General features: G+C 31.6%; 3 protein-coding genes across 5 annotated transcripts in view; 2 read left to right on the top strand and 1 right to left on the bottom strand.

Annotated features, from left to right (window-relative positions):
- Positions 1-3,063: 3,063 nt before the first annotated feature.
- On the top strand, positions 3,064-12,471 carry LOC132738369 (proton-coupled amino acid transporter 2-like). 3 transcript variants are annotated; one of them, XM_060725855.1, is made up of 10 exons: positions 3,064-3,216; positions 4,284-4,461; positions 7,203-7,293; positions 7,820-7,908; positions 8,181-8,270; positions 8,824-8,908; positions 9,517-9,795; positions 10,434-10,612; positions 11,186-11,352; positions 12,099-12,471. In XM_060725855.1, the coding sequence occupies exons 2-10, from the start codon at positions 4,340-4,342 to the stop codon at positions 12,320-12,322; spliced, it is 1,326 nt and encodes a 441-aa protein (XP_060581838.1). In that variant the 5' UTR covers positions 3,064-3,216; positions 4,284-4,339; the 3' UTR covers positions 12,323-12,471. The 3 variants fall into 3 exon arrangements, with proteins under 3 accessions (XP_060581838.1, XP_060581840.1, XP_060581839.1); XM_060725857.1 differs by lacking the exon at positions 12,099-12,471 and having other exon boundaries at positions 10,434-10,578; positions 11,186-11,346; XM_060725856.1 differs by lacking the exon at positions 3,064-3,216 and having other exon boundaries at positions 4,446-4,461; positions 7,203-7,297.
- Positions 12,472-12,704: 233 nt separating this feature from the next.
- Positions 12,705-19,680, top strand: LOC132738368 (proton-coupled amino acid transporter 2-like). The gene is made up of 9 exons (XM_060725854.1): positions 12,705-13,455; positions 15,085-15,175; positions 15,435-15,523; positions 15,876-15,968; positions 16,187-16,271; positions 16,485-16,760; positions 17,683-17,861; positions 18,338-18,516; positions 18,792-19,680. Exons 1-9 carry the CDS (start codon positions 13,220-13,222, stop codon positions 19,013-19,015), a joined length of 1,452 nt encoding a protein of 483 aa, XP_060581837.1. The 5' UTR covers positions 12,705-13,219; the 3' UTR covers positions 19,016-19,680.
- Positions 19,668-19,886, bottom strand: part of LOC132738357 (uncharacterized) — a 30,315-nt gene continuing 30,096 nt past the window's right edge. Inside the window, exon 35 of the mRNA XM_060725843.1 lies at positions 19,668-19,808. Within this exon, the coding sequence (XP_060581826.1) occupies positions 19,677-19,808 (132 nt within the window). The 3' untranslated portion in view covers positions 19,668-19,676. The remainder of the gene's footprint in view (positions 19,809-19,886) is intronic.

Here is a 19,886-nt window from a genome sequence, read left to right as displayed (position 1 = left end):
AAACCCTTGAAAAAAATATCAGAAGTGCCAATTAGTGCTGTCCGTATACAAAAATAATAGCATTTGTGAAAATGTTACAAATCTATTGACAATTTAAATGTCAAAAACATACCCTTTTTGCATTATCTTATGTTTAAGCCAGTCAACTATGATGTAAAACGCACATTTACAACAGTTTTTGTATTATTTTTTAAAATTTGAAATCTGTCCCTAAAGTTTATGTCACTCCTGTAACATAGTCATGATCAGTAAAAGTAATAACTGATCCCTAGCTATTAAGAATAAAACAAAGCCTCTAATATAAAGAGAAGTATCTAAATAGTAACACACGAGGTGCCACAGGGGATTGTCTCGTTTGTATATTTTGGAAAATGCATACTTCTGTACGCAAGTAAATGTGTAATTTTTATTCCCGTCACTCCTGTAACGAGTAGTATGTTTTAATTGTCAGTACTGTGCATTAACAGTCCCACTGAGAATTTTGTAAAATATGTGGTAAAAGTCATTAAGAACGATTCACATCTATAAGGGATACACTTGTTATTACTTTTACTGAGATTTACATTGAATATGTCACTCATGTAACAGTCACTTCTGTTACAACTAATTTTGTAACAGTACGTAGTGACCAAATAAGTTACAGTAAATATATATAAAATAAACATCAGTTGATTAAAAAGTGTATTTTGTAGAAAAGTCCTTGAAATTTACTGTACAAACCTATTAAAATCTATAGATTATACATTAGAAATAATGGTTTACTTTTTAAATCATATGATATAAATGATACCCATTTTGCATAATATATGTTACGGAAGACGGACAAAACCCCACCAGTTAAAACCCCACCACTCAAAATTTTATAGAGTGAACAAAACCCCACCACTAAATTTTATAGAGTGGACAAAACCCCACCACTAAATTTTACAGAGTGGACAAAACCCCACCACTTACCAATTATTGGGCAAGATTTGATGAATTAAAATATATATAATATACAGTACACATTTTCACATTTTATTTTTTAATTTCAATATAACATTTGTGTAATACTGGTATAAGAGATTATACAAATAATTTACAAACTGTTAAATCAACATCAAAGAGTAGTCATTTATTTGAGACTGTGTCACATTTATGACCTTGAATTATCCATTATTTTAAGTTTCTTCAAATTCATGTCTTCAATTTATTTATATAAAAAATAAACTACTTACTATTAATCAAGAATGTAGCACATTTTCATCAATTAATGATTAGAAAATAGCACATTTTAATAGCACATTTCTAATTTATTCAGTTCAGACAATTTTCCTTCATTGTACTTCATTGTACTTAGTTTAAGTGGATACTGTGGCTGATAGCCTGAAGAAACTCGGGTACAGTTGTCTCCTTATTGATGAGTTGTTCACACATTCTTTTGAGTTTCATCTGCTGCACAATTGTTTGTTTTTTAACATGTTTACAAGAAAGTTTTGTCCACTCTATAAAACTGAAGTGGTGGGGTTTTGTCCACTCTATAAAATTAAGTGGTGGGGTTTTGTCCACTCTATAAAATTTAGTGTTGGGGTTTTGTCCACTCTATAAAATTTTGAGTGGTGGGGTTTTGTCCACTCTATAAAATTAAGTGGTGGGGTTTTGTCCACTCTATAAAATTTAGTGTTGGGGTTTTGTCCACTCTATAAAATTTTGAGTGGTGGGGTTTTAACTGGTGGGGTTTTGTCCTACATTCATATGTTACAGTAGTGATAAAATGCGTTACAGTAATTATTTATGTTATAATTATTATACCTTATCATAAGAAGAGGCCAAAATTGACCATATCCATTGTATGTAAACTATCTAAGTACTAATTTATTGATTAATCACGCCCCTACCTCAAAAGTCAAGGTCACACTAACATTTTTAAGTGTCACTTTATCACAGGTACACACATTTGTGTCCGGACCGAACTTTGTCATGCATGGAAGGATTTTAGAATAACTTGGCATTAGTGTCTACCACATCAAGACGACGTGTCGCGTCCAATAATCACGTACCTACCTCAAAGGTCGTCACACTGCCATTTTGAAGTTCACTTTACTTTATCACAATTAGAGTTTATATGTACACACATTCGTGTCCGGACTGTAACTTTGTTATGCATCAAAGGATTTTAAAACAACTTGGCATAAATGTCTACCGCATCAAGAAGACGACATGTCGCGACTTAGACCCATGTCCCTTACCTTCAAGTCCATGGTCACACTTACTGTTTGAAGAAGAGTGTGAAGATATACTTTCTTGCCCGGACTGTCACTTTGTCATACATGGAAGGATTTTAAAATTACTTGACACAAATGTCTACCACATCAAGACAATGTGTTGCGATTAAGGCTCATGTCCGTCCGTGTGTCCCCATAAAATTACACAACAATCATGTCCAGACTGTAACTTTGTCATGCATTGAGGGATTTTGAAATAACTTGGTACAGATGTCTATCTCTTAACAACATTATGTCGCGTCCAGGAACCAGCCCCTTTTTCAAAGGTCAACATCACTCTTATATTTTGAAGGTTCACGCTATCACAATTAGAGATTACAGGTACAATAATACAAAGAACAATATTAAGCAAGTAGTTACTTTCATTCTCTTTTCTTTTCATAATACCTGCATGCTTAAGAAACCTTTTCGGGGGCATTCGTCACTTGGGTGACAACTCTTGTTTAAAAGAATATCTGCTAGAGAGATGAAACTGTCGCATAATTATGCCATTTACGTGTCTTGGTAATATAATAATAGTAAATGTACAGAATTCTTTTGACAATACAGCCGACTTTGGGGACATCCGTGTCCTTTGGACACATTTCTTGTTTATGAATAAGTATTTTTTGCCGTCAATCACTTGCCACTTACATTAGATTTGAATTCAGCGAAGACAGTCGTCAGGTTAGCTTCTTAATTGTCAGAAACTACATGAAACCTAAAATACTCTCCTATTGTTAGAGATTCAACGTATCACATATATGATTCACCTTATGATATAAATAAAAAATGTGACATCAGTCCTAATCATGTTGACAATGTTATCTGTTGACTATATAGATTACATGTAAGGGAATTGTTATATTGTAATTTACTCATGCGATAGGATGTAACTAGTTTATGTTGCTGTCAGTTTTAAAGTTGTACGGAATCAAGGAAGTTATGGAAGATAACACTACTTGTCACATTGGTATGATTAGTTTATTGTTAAGATATTGTAACAAATGAATATCTAATAATGTAACTAATAATGTTAATGTTATATACTTTATGTAATATACAGCTTGTAATTGGAATATGATTACTACAATGTAGCGTTGATCTTTTGCTATGCAATGTTCATTCGAAACAGTCTTCTCAAAGTTAAATATTCAAGTAGATATGAAATATTGGTATTACTAGCGGTGGTAATTTGACAATACAAAAAAAAAAAAATAAAAAATATAAATAAATAAACCACTTCAAGAATTTCTTTACTTTGTTAAAAACGGTTATATAACTTACCATGCAGGATGTCTATAAACAAAAACTAGTCAGTTCCTTAATACTCCATAATTACAATACCTCTTATGCACCTCTAATGCATTTATAATTCAAACAAAACTTATCATGAAGTAAACTGAGTCCTATGTTATTCTCCAAGAACAATTTGTCATAGTTCAACATGTATGTCAAACAACTGAATAAACTTTGCGCACTTTGTCAGTTTTTAACAGATTAGAGCTGATATACTATTTATAGGTTATCATTTAATACTGCACCCTTGAATATAAGTTAACATCTATTGTAAACATATAATTGAATAATAACAAAGTTGAATCAGAGATAGAGGATAATATCAAATAATTACATGTTAGACAAGTGAAATTATCATATAGATAATGACATACATAACTTCATGACATTATTTAATTACTTTTAGTCATTTACTTTAAATATTCCACATCAGAGGCCCGTTTCATAAACGTATATTTCCGCTCAAGATTTGCATAAAGAATACTTACGAAAAACTTACGAAATGTTATTAAAACGGGCCCTAGTAACTTTGCTTATTTTAAGAAAGAGAGAGAGAAAAAATAATTAAAAACGTGTAACGACTGTGCCACTACAACTATTGCTTAGCTTCTCAAAGTTCCAATGTTACCTAATTGGCCGGTTTGATCTTATACCAATATACAATTTTCTTTGTTTTAAATACATATAAGAATTTTTGATATCATATATTTTTTATTAAAATATTGAAAATAATTCTTTCAGATTTCTTGCAAATTAAGGTAGAATATCCATGTAAATTAAAGACATATATCTAAACTATGGCAACCAAACATGTAAGATTTGAAGATCCTAGTACAAATGTAACAATGTCAACAGATGTTCAATTAGCCCCACATGTACAGGACATATCGGATCAAGATCAGGATAAGTTAAAAACGACGTAGGTAACATATTTATATTATTATAATTATTGTAGTTACCATAATTATTAATTCATTATTATAAATTCATTGTTATTATCTATGATTTTATTATTATTATATTTATTATTTTTATTATTATTATTATATTATTATTTCACTGGAATATTTATCTTTTTATTTAAGTTGTGTGTATTCATTTTCATACGAAAGAAAAACGGCCATTCAGTCGCATAAAGTTTTAGGTAAATTGTTTAAATAGACATATTTTCTTACACTCCCAGATAAACTATTAGAATTCCAACCAAGCATTGTAGGAGCACATTTGTCTCGCAGCACATTTGTCTTACGTAAGACCAATGCGGTCGCATTTGTCCTACATGAGGCAAATGGGACCTCAAATGTCTACCCCAAAAAACTCATTTGTGTGACAAATGTGCTCCGATCAAGTTTTTTAAGGGACAAGAAAGCACATTTGTCTCATGTGTTTTTAAGGGACAAGAAAGCACATTTGTCTCATGTCATTTTTATGAATTATTTGTCACATTATTCCCAAGGCAGAAATTCTTTTTTAGAATCGAGGTTCGCCGTTTTACGTCATGTCAAGTGTAATCATCAATAGGTTTGCTTATGCTTTCTTTATGAAAACCTAAAGACAACTATTAATCATAATATCTTTAATTCAAGTAATTGATTGGCTTAACCTGAAAGCGTACACTGAAACAAACTAAATCCCGTTCACGATGGTACAATGGTGACAGCGCGGTGGCACGATGTTACGTTGATGAAAACGCGATGGTGCGATGGTGAAAACATAATGGTACGAACGTGAAACAACGACTGTACGATGGTGAAACAACGATTGTACGATGGTGAAACAACGAAGGTTCGATGATGAAAACGTGATGATACTATGGTGAAAGACGATGTTTACGATGGCGAAAATACGATAGTACGATATGATGAAACTGCGATGGCATGATGATGAAAACGCGATATTATTTTCTCTATCGTGTCATCGCATCATCGTGACTTCACCATCGTGTTTTATTCATCGTACCATCTCAATTTCACCTTTGTACCATTGCGCATAGCTGTTCAGGGAGTCAAAAATGTTACTTTTGTCCAAACGGAACACCGTAATCGGTTGATATTGAATGATACAATATCGTGACTCGTTTCGCATCTCGCCGAAATCTCGCGTCTCGCTTCGCATCTCATTCGTCGACGCGAGACAAGAAATTGATTCCAGGTCATATACCGCTAAGTAGTATTCCCTTTATAGTCTACATAAAATCACTTAAAGGCCCATTATGCCTGAGAAATGCTTTCATTTGTATTCCTTAAAAGCTTTGTATTTTTGGTATACTTTTATAGCTCCAAAAAAGTAATCATTGACTAATTACCTAAAGCATTTTTCACCTGCTGCTTTTTTGCAGTTTGTACAGTTGAAGTGATTTAGAATTTTGTATTGAAGTCAAAATACTACATTGTTTACATTTTGCTACTTTTATGCCGCATTATTTCACATGTTTCGCGAATTTCTTTAGATTACAAGCATCTAACCCCTCAGAAAACATTATTTATATATCAATTAATTCACACTTGCTCTATCTAAAGAAGAAATTTTTATTTATTTCTGAAATCTCGTGGTACGGGATACTTCGACATTGCGAGATCTCGTGTTACAATATCGTGCCTCGCTTCGTGTCTCATCGGCGCACAATTCTGAGTGGTCCGATATTCCATAATTATGGCATTACCCGGGTTATTTTAGGAACTCGTACATGTTGTAAGTGCTTTTTCAATAGCGGATCTGAAAGCCGCAATTCTTGGAAAATGACGATTTTTACATACATATATTTCTGATGAAAACAAATTACGTGTGTAATGGTCTTCTTATTTTCTTCCATAGATCATTTAAGGGCCTCCGTGGCCGATTGATTAAAAAAAAAACACTTGTCCCTAACCGCTGTAGGTTCGACATATACACGGGGCATCGAACTATTCATCGAACTTTGCGAGGATCCCGGTCAGTGTCCAAATGCGGAATACATATCCGCGTGCGCACGTCATAGCTATCGCGTGCGCACGTAATAGTATCGCGTGGCCACGTAAAAGCTATCGTGTGCGCACGTAATAAATAAGAAAATTGTATGTCCCCTTTATGCCACCGTAGATACTACCTTGTTTTTGCTAAGAATATTTCTAGTGCCATAAATCATTTATAAAACTTTAAGCATTGAAAATAAACGTATCACAATTGATAACGATAAGAATAGACTTGCTGCATATGTGTTTAGGTTCTGGATGCTGCACTTGTAGAAATTTTCATTGTGACATGCAGAACAGGGATATTCTTTAATTTAATATATGACTCCTATGCAGAGGCAGGAAGTTTTTGACTGACCGGAAGTGACCTAAAAACGGTTTTATAAATACAGAAAACACAGAACAATGGCTGGTTGCCGGTAAACGGACGGGCATAATTATTACCTTTTAAGAATTTTATGGAAAAATGTGAGACAAATGTGCTTCGAGTGTCCTTTCTTTTGTGTGTCGAACACATCTGTCTCATTTCCTATTTGTCGCAAATATGAATGTTTACGAACACATCGGTCACACTTCGTGAGACAAATATGCTCCGAGACAAATGTGCTCCTACAAAGCATTGCAAGTCATGAATTTTATAAAGTAAAATTAAAAGACGTATTTTCATGGCAACCACAGAATATAAGTGAATTGGTTTAACATATTACAGAAATACAGAATGTCTCATGCATCTTCTCAAGGGAATGTTAGGAACGGGCATTCTAGCAATGCCCGTAGCTTTCAAAAATGGAGGTATTTGGGTAGGTAGGTTGTTGTTACTCCTAAGTTTAAAAAGTTAGTTATGATAAATTGGTTGCTACTTTTGTTTGGAGTTCTTATGTTCTTTAGTGAAGATGTGATATTTATCAGTATGAAAGTGCTCTAAATTTCGTCTAAATAACAGGCCATTCGTCTACAGATGTAAATTTTTACGAATAGCAGTTTCTTGTTTGCTTTTAAAAAAAACGATTTAATAGTAGACTTTGCCGGGTAAATGAAACTTCACTTATCATTGTGTACACTGGAATGAAAGTATATAACTACCAAATTCATATTGTACCGCTGCGGTTCGTAGTTACCGGATATGCATGATGAAGGAGGGGGAGGAATATGTCAATTTTAACTGTAGAATACATATTCAAACCAGGGAATATAATTATTTTCTGCGACAACAGTTGTGTTATGAAGTCCAAAATATGATGTATGCATCATTCACATCGACTATTATTTTTTTAAGATCTTATACTGATTTTATCATTAGAGCGGGAATTATTGTTATAATTTCAGCTGAGTATTACCGTGGTACTGGTTATAGGCTTCATTTGTACACATTGTATGCATCTCCTTGTTCTATCTGGGAATAAATTGTCTGACAGGTAATTCTTGTTTTATCGAGACTTCTTCCTGTTGAACTTACGAGCTTAATGGGTAACAAAGGTTATTTAGCAAACAGAGCTAGGCTGCTAAACTACTATATATACCATTAGTTTTAAAATCTTAAATTTTATTGTACTGTTCGAAAATTACACCTGATTATCATTTTGATTTTCAAAATACTATCTATTCTCAAACAAATGATTATAGAATTGATATCTAGCACATATAAAATTATTCAATATTTAAAATTATTATATGTTGTTTATTCTAGTATTAAAAGCAACAAAAAGCAAGTGGACTACGCGAGTGTTATGGAGGCTGCAATACTCGTAAAATATGAAAAATGGGGAAATTTTGCCAGGTAAAAAAATACAAAAGAACCAGTACTTTCATTACGAATATAAACTTGTGTACACTTATTTACAATAATTACTTTGATCAAAATATGATTATTTTTCATTTCACTTGCAAAAGGTGCACATAACGCTTCATACTGCTTGGCTATACTTTCACTATTTTCTATAATTTATAATTTCAAAACTATAGAAAAGTATCATTCATTGTGGACATGTTCGCTTGTAACTGTATCATGACGATATCTACACAAAAAGTAACAAACAAAAAAGTCAGTTTCATAGCACTTGGTCTTAAAATCTGAAACAGGATTTATATCAAAGAAATTACATTGACTATTATAAATAGCCAAGTTAATATAAAATATTTAGTTGGATATAAATATATTTTTCACTTACGATGATAATGAAAAAATCAAAGTCTAAACAGTAATAATAATATAATTTCATACATTCGGAACGTATTAGTTAAAAATGTAAAGCCATAAACAAGTTAGCGTAATATTTTCTATAAATATAACATTTTTGCTATTGCTATGTTTTCATTATGTTTATTCGCAGGAACATGGTCAACATGTTTTTGATCATCACGCAGATTGGATTCTGCTGTGTATATGCTGTGTTTGTAGCCGAAAATGTGAAACAGGTGAAGTGTTTGCTTATATCGTTTAAGCATGAATCTTTTTACTTTACGGTATATACAACCTAGAATCGACAGTTTTACCTTTTTGTATATATAAACATCTTGTATTACTAACTCCTGATCTTGTCTTGTGCATATATCTGCAAGGAATGACAATCTTCAATTAGATTTACTGGACATTAAAACTATTTGTCGCTTAGTAGCTAAGGTGTCTGCCTCTCAACCCAGGGATAATTGGTTCTAGCCCTAAACGGGTCACGACCATGTATCTTCATATGGCACCAGTACTGGTTGGCTCCAGGAAGTGGACTTGAAAGTGATAAATATAAGTTGCAAGAAAGTGTTTTGCAATCGAGCTAAAATAAATATGTTAAAACCAAGAAAATGTTAGATGGAGGGGATATTTCATGCAAGTCAAGTCGTAAATCTATCAAACAACTTTCATAGAATTTTATCTTGCTCATGCTAACATGGCCTTATGTTGTTTCTTCGAAAAAATGTCTCTTTTCTTTTTTTATAAACATGTTGAGTATTGCAATTATTTGTCATATGGGTCATGTTTCATGGTTTGCTGTAAATTCATTTTTAATTCATATTTTTTATTGTTAAAGGTAGTGGAACACGCTGGCCTCGTTTCATTGGACATTAAGATTTATATCGTGATGGTATCGGCTCTCCTTTCACCTTATGTTATGATTAAAAGTCTGAAAGCACTTGTGCCATTTTCATCATTCGCAAATGTGCTCAATTTTCTTGGACTAACATTGGTAATCGTGAATTTGCTTCAAGGACTTCCGGGGACAACAAGTATCAGACCATCAGTTGCAAGCTTTGGAACGATGCCGCTCTTCTTTGGACAAGCTATTTTCTCTTTTGAAGGAATAGGTTTGGTAAGATAAATAATAAAATCTTGGTTCAATGGATTATTGCAAGTTATCTGTACAATATTTGACGAAAGCTTTCGATTTGAAATGGGACCTTGTGTAAAGATCTGAGTTCTTTAAATTGTAATGGAGATGCTTGGATAGTTATCACAACTTAATTAATATAACTTAGAAAGAGAATTCCCGCTACAGAAAATGAATTAGATCCACTAACAATGGACACTTGTGTTTTTGCTGTTGTTTTGTTTAAAAGAAATATAAAAAAAACACATTTCATTTTGTACAATTGTAGGAATAAGTTACCTCCTTTACCTAAAGTTTTAAAGATTGCATGCCGAGTGAGTTGAAAACTAAAAGTTTCAGATATTGTTATAAAGCATTATTGAACATTGTAACAACTAACTGTTGCTACAAGCCTTAAAGCAACGTTCACTTTGTATAAGATAAAGTTTTGTTTTTTTGTGTATGATAGTTTGGTTTGGAAATGTCCAAACAAAAAAAAGAAGAAACGCATATTTAGGGCCATAAATTGTGGCAATGTTTGGACTGAACCAGAACATTAAACAAAAATAAATGTCTGTACAATCCTAATGTACAGAACATGCTAAACTTTGCAATAATTTGTTGTTTTTTTTATTTTCTAGATTCTCCCTCTACATGGACAGATGAGAGACCAGTCTGCTTTTCTGGGTAAAGCAGGGGTGTTAAATCTGGGTCTGACAATAACAATTTCACTGTATTGTGCAGTGGGTTTCTATGGTTACCTTAAATTTGGAGATGATACTAGAGGTAGTGTCACTTTAAACTTACCAAACGATCAATGGTTAGTTGAAGGAAATACCATGATTAAACTTCTTCGAATTATAATTATAATTAAAAATATCCACAAATTGTAAAAAATTAGATCATTCAAATATAATCAATTCGCATTATTTTTCATATCTACCTTCATATTCTCTGTAAAATATCTATATTGTCATTATCAGCAATATTGGAAATTATATGTCACTGTGTTTTACTTTTAGCAGTGCTCGACAAAATTATACAAACTGCACATTGTAATTGCTAGTGATAATGTAACAACGTTGGTAGAACGTCATAATACTCATAATAAGCAAAAAACTAAAGGCGGTGACTTAACACATAGGAAAGTATTCCATAACTATGTAAGGGCATAAACCACTCTCGGTGCTGAGCTAGTTTTTCACTGACAGAGTATGTGTGCCGTACATGTTTGACGTACATGTTTACAATAGTATGCCTGTCTCACTCTTGTAGAGTGCTACCGTTTGACAAGCCATTACTTTGTTGTTCATATGCAATATTTATATCAATATATATTCTGAAATCCTTTTTTAAATAAATTGAATTGTGTGTATTGCATTTTTATCCACAGGTTATATTTATCAGTGAAGCTGATGTTTGCTGTAGCTATATTCATATCGTATGGCCTCATGTTATATGTACCAGTACATATCATTTGGCCATTTATAAAAAATAAATGGTATTTTATACCTGACAAAGTGGAGTACGTTCTTCGTTTTGCGTTTGTTCTTATGATTTGTAAGTATATTCAGTGTTATTTACTTACTGTTTCGATACTATGAGCTTATTACAAATTGTTAAGTACAATACGAGATTCTATGAGACGAGTGCACAGCTGTACGTCCAATATGGATTTTACAAGTCCAACAGTGACAATGGAGTAATGTTCTCAATATTGACCTCTTGATATTGTTTTGTATTAATATGTTAAGTCTCGCATATATAAGAGAGATAACTAGTAAAAAGAATAATTACTGCGATCCGGCTATTATGGTTTTGATATGGGTTTTATTTTGACTCTGTAAATGAAAATAAAATGTTAAATGTAGAACAAGATTAAACGTGTTTTTTGTGTTTGTTTTGGACTTATGAGAAAGATGCTACGACCAAATCATGATTTTTATTGGAACATCGCATGGTGCAAATACCTGAAGTTCATCGGTAATATCTTATATGATGTGAAATTAATCATTATATCTTATGCTACATTGAGTAATGAAGTACTTTATTACAATAAATAATCAGGTAAAGTTATCCATAAGGTACAATTCATTACTAAAATGAAATGGCGTTACCAGCTTGCAAAGTATAAAATATTGTAATGAGAACAAATTAGTAGCCGATATTTCCCAAGAGTTTTTATACTTATGAAGTGAAATTACTATTTAAAAAATCTCACAAAAATTTACACATTGAATTACCTGTTGATCAACTATTTGTTTCTGAAGACAGCCTAAAACTGATGATATATTGATATATTACAGGTGGACTATCAGCTCTTGTACCTCATCTAGATCTTCTGATATCGTTGATTGGAGCGTTTGCAAGCTCGTTTTTGGCGCTCATTCTACCGGCAACAATACATCTAGTCACATTTAAACTGAATAAACTCGCCATTATCAAAGATGTCATAATTATATTACTGGGACTTGTAGGGTTTGTTACGGGAACATACACGTCACTTGCAGCAATAGCAAAAACATTCTAATATATGCTGACTTTGTTATTTTAATGAAATATGTGTGATGCGTGAAATCGTAACTGATATTAAAGTTATATTCTTTGTGCTGTTTGTATTAAACGAAGGTAAATGAACTTATGTTCAATTCCTTATTCTTTAACTGATATTCTGTTCTGTTTTAGCTGGAACATCAAATTTTCTTCTAGATTACATAAATAGATGTTAAAGATGTTATTGAAATAATGTTTTTTGGTGTTTTTTCAATAGTTCAGATATAAAATTTTGTTTCGTATATTGTTGCGTAATAGAATTGAATTTTAAATGATACGAACATGCAGTGATGTTTTGCTTTTGTATATACCATGTACATTATTGAAAATTGTTTTATAATACTTTGCTTTTTGTTTATTTTACTGATAGTGATATTTAATTTTGTTTGTAGCGGCGAAAGTAGGTGAAACTCTTTTTTGAATATTGAAAAACTAATTGAATAGTAGGCCTTATAGCCACTGTAAACCATATTATCTTAATAATCCAAAAATGTATGCGTTCATTTTCTTTCCATTTCAATAGTGTAGGACTTAATTCCATAATAAATACCAAATAACAATTATGCATGAAACGTAACTGATGAATGTCAAAATAACATTTGTGTGTAGTTAATTCATAGACAAGCATGATATACACAAACTTTCGGTCATTATGAGCTGTGTTGAATCGACTCTCAGATAAAATATCATATATGCATAGTCAGACGCCATTATGAGTGAATAAACAGGTCATATTAATTCTTACAGACTTATATATACTACGAGGATAACAGTTTTTAAATATGTTGTGTGACTTATAAGTATTCTGAAGTATATATTCGGGTAATAAAGAATATCTAGATGTCATCTTGTGTAGAAATTTTAACTGAATAAAATGCCTGTCAGGGAATTTTTAATGGAGGAATCTACACCACTTATATCAAATAGCTCATCATTTGAACATGGAAAGTATGAAACAGAATTAAAACATCATGAAACGAAAGATGACACAGATGATATTGTAACGTTTAAAGGGAATTTGTTAAAAACAGAAGTGGTAGAATATGAAATTTTCACAGCGTCTGGAAATCATATGGTTACAAAACCAGAAGAAATTTCAACTGGAACGACGTAAGCTTTAGTTAGTGCAATAACTATTTCATGCTCATGTCTTATATAAAATTTAGCATAATTGTCGATTTTGATCACCGAGCTTAGTAATTTAAAAAGTATACATTAAAATATTTATGAATTTATAAAGACAAGATTGAAACGTTTCATCCCTTCTTCAAATAAATCAACATAACTAAATCATTGTTCATGTTCTGCAATCTTTTTGTTTTGGTGTCGACTCAAGAAAGAAAAAAAATTCAGGTCATATTTTCTAAAGTGTTTGTGGAATATCAATTACTACCGTTCACATCTAATCGTTTATTTGTTATACAGGCAATACGAAAGGTTAATTAAAAGGACAAAACACAGAACGTGTATATAGTTACCGCAGGTTCGCTGCCAGATTTTGAACTCTTCTCACTTGTCAAGGAAAAATAAATGTACAAAAAGTAGATAAACATTTCTATGTAAATCTTCAAAAACTATATGTTTAATCTGATAACACTGGTGTATTTTTACTGGTCACTTATTGTATTAGTAAATTAACATTCACTGAAATGAAAATGTGCAAACTGTATTTCAAATTTTATAAATAAGACGGCATAAGTCATTTATTTACGATGGTGTGGTCAAAATAAATGTCTTTATGAATTAACGCAGATCGTATAATTCCAACTTTCATTTTATTGAGTGAAATATTTTGTACTTGGTCCAATAAGATTCAAGGTTCATTAAGCCTAAAATTGCTTACATTTTTACTTTTCAATAGCCTTTTATTTTGAAACCCTATAAGAGCTTCCAAACTTTAACTAATGAGCCATATAACTGAGCCATCTTTTACAGCATACATTTGATAAAGCGGAGTGAAAATACATACATACAAATTTAACATTGGTATTATCATTCATACATTGATACATTCTTCATATTTCCTTGTATGATACTAGATGATTAATTACAAAATATTGCTTATTTATTCTACATATATTTAAAAGATCAATAAATTCAACCATACTAGGATGCATATAGTAATAACGTGGTATATACAATATTCTTAAGTCAGAGTAAATATGACAAAATTTAACGAAATGGTATTCATCTTCCATATCGTTAAGGTTACAAAATGTTGATTTTCTTTCCGATCTCGCAATGTTTCTATGTCTGCCAGTCTCTATATAGACAATTAGTATTTCTCAATTTCGTGCCATGCATTCTATTTTAGTAATTTGATACTTCAAAGTTAATTTTTAGGTTCTTTAAACAAAGAGAGTGAGCTTTTATCACTAACATATTGTCTGCAAATTGCTGGCATTAATACCTATAAATCTTGTTCTAAATATTTGGAAAAAAAAACAACATTTCCAGATTCTGGAAAATAACCAAACATCATTAAATCCTGATTGTTGAAGCAATTGCTTAATTTTAGCAGCCCACTTTGTTTGATTTGTATCTCTATTAGCATGGAATGAGCTATAGCTTTGATAAGATGTACAAATAACGTTATGACGGCTCAAAAACCTAATTAATGTAAATGAATTTATCGGCTTTTACTAAAAAGCGAACAGAAATGAAAGCTTTATTTAACGGTTATAACAGGACGTCGGACTCAGTAAGTAGTAAGATATACGTTACATTGTTATATTACAGAAATACAGAATGCCTAATGCATCTTTTAAAGTGCATGATTGGAACTGGGGTCATGGGACTTCCGATGGCTTATAAAAATGGTGGATTGTGGGTAACAAATTAATTTCGAAAATGGATAAATATTTTTAGAAATGCAGTGCATGGTATTTTGAATTTTTGAAACAGGCAACAGACCGCCTTTGACAGAATTATGGATAATATTTGGTTTTGTCTTTTGGTTTTGCTTTACATAATATGAAGAAAAAAAGATTCTCAACTAGGCTGGTTAAATTGATTTCTAACGTTCAATCAAAACATGTAAGTATGCATAGTTAGAACGTTAATATTTTCTTATATGTGTTTTAATATAGATGGGACTGGCTGTTGTGACACTGATGGGAATAATTTGTACACACTGCATGCATATTCTTGTACAGTCCGAGAACGAATTATGTGCCAGGTATTCATTGTTTTACACACACACTTTCTGAAAAAAAATATTTAAATGTCAATTCCAATAGATACACATGAAGCTGATTTGTCCCTCACAGATGTGAGCTTGAATCTTTGGATTATTTTATATGTTAAAGCTATCTAGCGTGTTTACGGAACGTTAATGATTATTCTAAGGCGCCCGCTCGTGCCGGAAAAATTCATGGAGGGGCACCTGATCTCTACCTCAAACAGAAACATTACCTTTACTCTGTTTGTTTGACGTTAAACCAAACAAAACAAACACACAATTAATGCTTGAAAAAATCTATTTTAAAGGAAGTAAGAAATGATTTAGTGCTTTACTATTCTATTTTCAGAACAAAGATTAAAGGTCTTGATTATGCAAATGTTATGTCCACAGCATGTGCTACTAGGAATGATTGGCTGAAAAACTGGAGCAAAAGTTCTGAGTAAAACAAATGGCTTAATTAATGTTCATATGACTTTCAATCTAAAAGTTGATTTTTTTCTTTTCTAATATATTCTTAGTTATTGTATTTAAAACAGTTCTAATGTATTTCTGTTATGATACGAGTTATTCACTTTTGACGGAAAAGTTTCTTGGATCATTTTTCTCCTATATGTTGACAAAGAATTGCCATTTTTATCTTATAAGCTTAAATTGTAGGAATCTGGTGAATACGCTGTTAGTGATAACACAGCTTGGAATCTGTTGTACATATATTGTGTTTATCACCGACAATATGAAACAGGTATAGTAGTTATTAAGTTATAAAATTATTTATTTTAAATTGTTAAATACTGTCGTAAAATACTCTACTATGAGTGAAACACAAAATTGGACATTTGCAAAATTTCTGCCATAACGATCTCGATTTAACGTTGTTTAAAATTGAAATTAGGTTCCAAAGATAATATTTGCATATACATTGACATAATTATTATTGGTTATTTATTTATTTCAGGTTTTGGAAACAGCTGGACTAACGGTGTTGGACTCCAGAGTTTATGTTGTGATAATTACAGCTCTTATTGTACCTCTTGTGATGGTGAAGAAATTAAAAACACTAGCACCATTTTCAGCATTTGCAAATGTCTTAAACTTTATCGGATTCTTGGTAATTTTGGTAAATTTGTTTCAAGATTTACCAGACACTAGAGAACGCCCAGCTGTTGCTGATATTGAGACCATTCCGCTCTTTTTTGCTCAAGCTCTGTTTGCATTTGAAGCCATTGGCATGGTAAGACTAGTTTGATTGAATGTGTAACAATATGAAGCAGCAAATTTACCTAACAATAAATAACCTTCTTGAGATTTATGATACACTTTGCATAATCTTAAAAGTCCATATATATTCTGAATATTTCGTTTGCAAAAGACATTTTTAAATTTGGAAACAATTTAATATGAACCATTTTTGCGCAATAAACGCGTAACTTTTCCTGCTCATCTGTCAGAAGATGGGAAATCGACTTAGCACAATTCGATCTCATTTTCAAATAACGCTTAAAACAATTGTATGAGTTGCTCCTAATAATACGGCAACTATACCAGCCTATTACCTGGCATATTATTTTCATTATTAACAACCATTTCTTTTACCAACCTTGCAACGTTGCTGTGTTTGGCTGACAGTCATTTGATGCATCTTTTGTTGAAATTAACACACATTTTAATGACTTAATGCCTAATGCCGATAAAAAGAAAATATCTAACCAAAATTGTATGTAAACCCTTTGTCAAGAATACAACGATTCTGTATAAAGGACCGTACGTAAACGGCGCTCTCCGATTTTTGTTATCAGAATATGGTAGGCAACGTTTTGCAAGGGCTACAACTAAATGAATTTTGAGGATGTGGTATCTATGTAAAGCTTACTTGTATATCGAATCAATAATTTGATTATCTCATGATATCCATATTTCTATATTATGCAGCAGAATAACGTTCTACATGCTTATATATGAACAGTCCTTGTATTACGTATTAAGCAATGAGTAAAAGTAACAATATACTGTCATACATAAGCATAAAATTAACCATTGTACAAACTATTACATTTAATGTCATTCTGAAACTATTTGTACATTTGTTAATATGTTCATCCAAGGATATCACGATATACATTCTAAAAGGCAAGCCCACGATTTCTTTCTTTCAGGTTTTACCGTTGCATATGAAAATGATAGACAAACCAGCATTTCTTGGTAAAGCAGGTGTTTTAAATCTCGGATTAACTATAACGGTAGCGTTATATAATGCTGTCGGTTTCTATGGTTACCTTAAATTTGGAGAGGATACCCAACCGAGCATAACTGTGAATTTACCGTCTGACGATTGGTTAGTATAAAATACTTTAATAAAACAATTATTTTACAATATTGCCTATTTGTTAGCTTAATAACCAAATATTGGATGTCTGATATCAGTTTTGTACGATTTCATGTTACTCGTGCATGTATTCACGTACAGTCACTGGGTGCCTCAATCAGAAAGTTGGAAATCACTAAATTACATTAAGTGTAACAGACTGTAAATTAAAGAAGTGAAAAGGAAATGATATAGAATGTCGCCGTAAAAAAGTGCTTTTAGTGAATTGGTCCACAAGTATCAAACATGAACCCTTACCAAGAAGAAATCATGTATGGATGTCGATGTGAGATATTTTATCAAATCTTGACATGTCTTTATATAGCAGATACTAAATTATTCTGGAACAAAATATCATTATTCACCATATTAATGTTTACTGAAACTAATTTATTAATGATTTATAAAGAAATTATATTAGATAAATTTTGATTTGTACATTTCAGGTTATACCTTTCTGTGAAAGTAGTGTTTTCTGTTTCGGTATATATCACATACCCACTACAGTTTTATGTTCCAGTCACAATTCTATGGTCTATTATTGAAAACAAAGCCAAAGAAAACGGGAAAATGGTACCAAAACATAGTGATTATCTGTTTCGATTTTCACTTGTTTTACTGACATGTGAGTGACAAATGTCAAATTTCCTATGACATAAATTTACCTAACATTTTCTATATTACAATCTTAATTTATAACTGTTTAGTAAAATATATTTTTCATCTTCTGAAATGTAATATATAAAAAAGGTGTCATTTCCTTCATACAATTAGTTATAAGGAGTTAAATAATATGTACTGTTTTTATCGTAGAGACAATTTGGAAAGTTGAAATGAATTTTTGTTTCGCAATTTAATTGTTATAATTATTGTAGTAAATCTGTACATTTTGTATGACAGGTGGTTTATCTGCATTAATACCTCATCTAGATCTCCTTATTGCATTAATTGGAGCTTTTGCTGGTACGTTTTTAGCAATAATTCTTCCAGCAGTTATAGAACTTTTGACCTTTCAATGTCGTCTGCAAGTTTGGATAAAAAACGGGCTTATAATTTTTGTAGGACTAACTGGATTTACAACAGGAACGTACACCAGTATTCTTGAAATAAGTAGAACATTTTAGACACGTAAATGTGAATCAATGGTTACAGAATAGCACAATATGATAAAGTGAATGATTTGTGGTATGCAGCGTACTAATGCTACACAGATTGGATATCAAGCAGCAAAATGATATATCACCGAAACAAAGAATAAAACCGATAACTTATTAAATTAATTTACATGTCCACAGGATACGCAGTGGACCTTATAATGGAATAGAGTGATAACCTTTCTTCGTAGACATAGCAAGGTTTATTTGTACAAGGTATATTGACTGATTCAGTCATGATATATAACTTATAAATAACTTTACAATAGAATACATTAGTTTAATCAGAAAAACATTGCAATTAAGAAAACAATAAAGAATACCACAAAATAGATGTGCAAGTTTACAACAATAACAATGGAACACATTGTAGCTGATGAGCATTCTTTCGATCTGTTTTCTTAATCATTTTGTATACATTTACATATCATAGTTTTAGAAGGTTGTGCAATTTAACTTATTGATAACAGTGCTACTTAGAATACTGAAATATTTAGTCGTTTTAGGCTAATAATAAAAAGCAGTTACATTAAATAAAATCGAAAATTGTTTAAACATTGTTGAAAATGTTCAGTAGAATAAAACGTTTGATATGTTAATAATTATAACAACAATGAACAATAAACAAATGTTAATTATTTGATTGCTGACATTTTGACAGCATAACTCTAACAATTTTCCCAACGTTGAACATTTCGTCTTGTGCATCCTCCGAGGTATTTGCAATTTGCGGTTCCTTTTCTATCTGAACGTCACCAGTAACCTGAAATGTGCAAAATTGAATAAATGTGATTATTATCAATTTTAAGCAATCGATGATAGGTAGGCTAGTATCGAGAAC

This window comes from Ruditapes philippinarum, unplaced genomic scaffold, assembly GCF_026571515.1.
Source record: "Ruditapes philippinarum isolate M1 unplaced genomic scaffold, ASM2657151v2 ctg869_1_1_1_1, whole genome shotgun sequence".
In the NCBI taxonomy this organism is placed as follows: Eukaryota; Metazoa; Mollusca; class Bivalvia; order Venerida; family Veneridae; genus Ruditapes; species Ruditapes philippinarum.
Note: the sequence above shows the minus strand (reverse complement) of the source record. Positions and strands in the feature narration are given on the sequence as shown.

Bases quoted from the DNA above. Each gene is read 5' to 3' on its own strand.
- LOC132738368 (XM_060725854.1), top strand. From the start codon at position 13,220: ATGCCTGTCAGGGAATTTTTAATGGAGGAATCTACACCACTTATATCA. The intron at 15,524-15,875 runs GTATTCATTGTT...TTCTATTTTCAG, and splicing joins GAGAACGAATTATGTGCCAG to AACAAAGATTAAAGGTCTTG. The intron at 17,862-18,337 runs GTTAGTATAAAA...TGTACATTTCAG, and splicing joins AATTTACCGTCTGACGATTG to GTTATACCTTTCTGTGAAAG.
- LOC132738369 (XM_060725855.1), top strand. From the start codon at position 4,340: ATGGCAACCAAACATGTAAGATTTGAAGATCCTAGTACAAATGTAACA. The intron at 8,909-9,516 runs GTGAAGTGTTTG...TTATTGTTAAAG, and splicing joins TAGCCGAAAATGTGAAACAG to GTAGTGGAACACGCTGGCCT. The intron at 9,796-10,433 runs GTAAGATAAATA...TTTATTTTCTAG, and splicing joins CTTTTGAAGGAATAGGTTTG to ATTCTCCCTCTACATGGACA.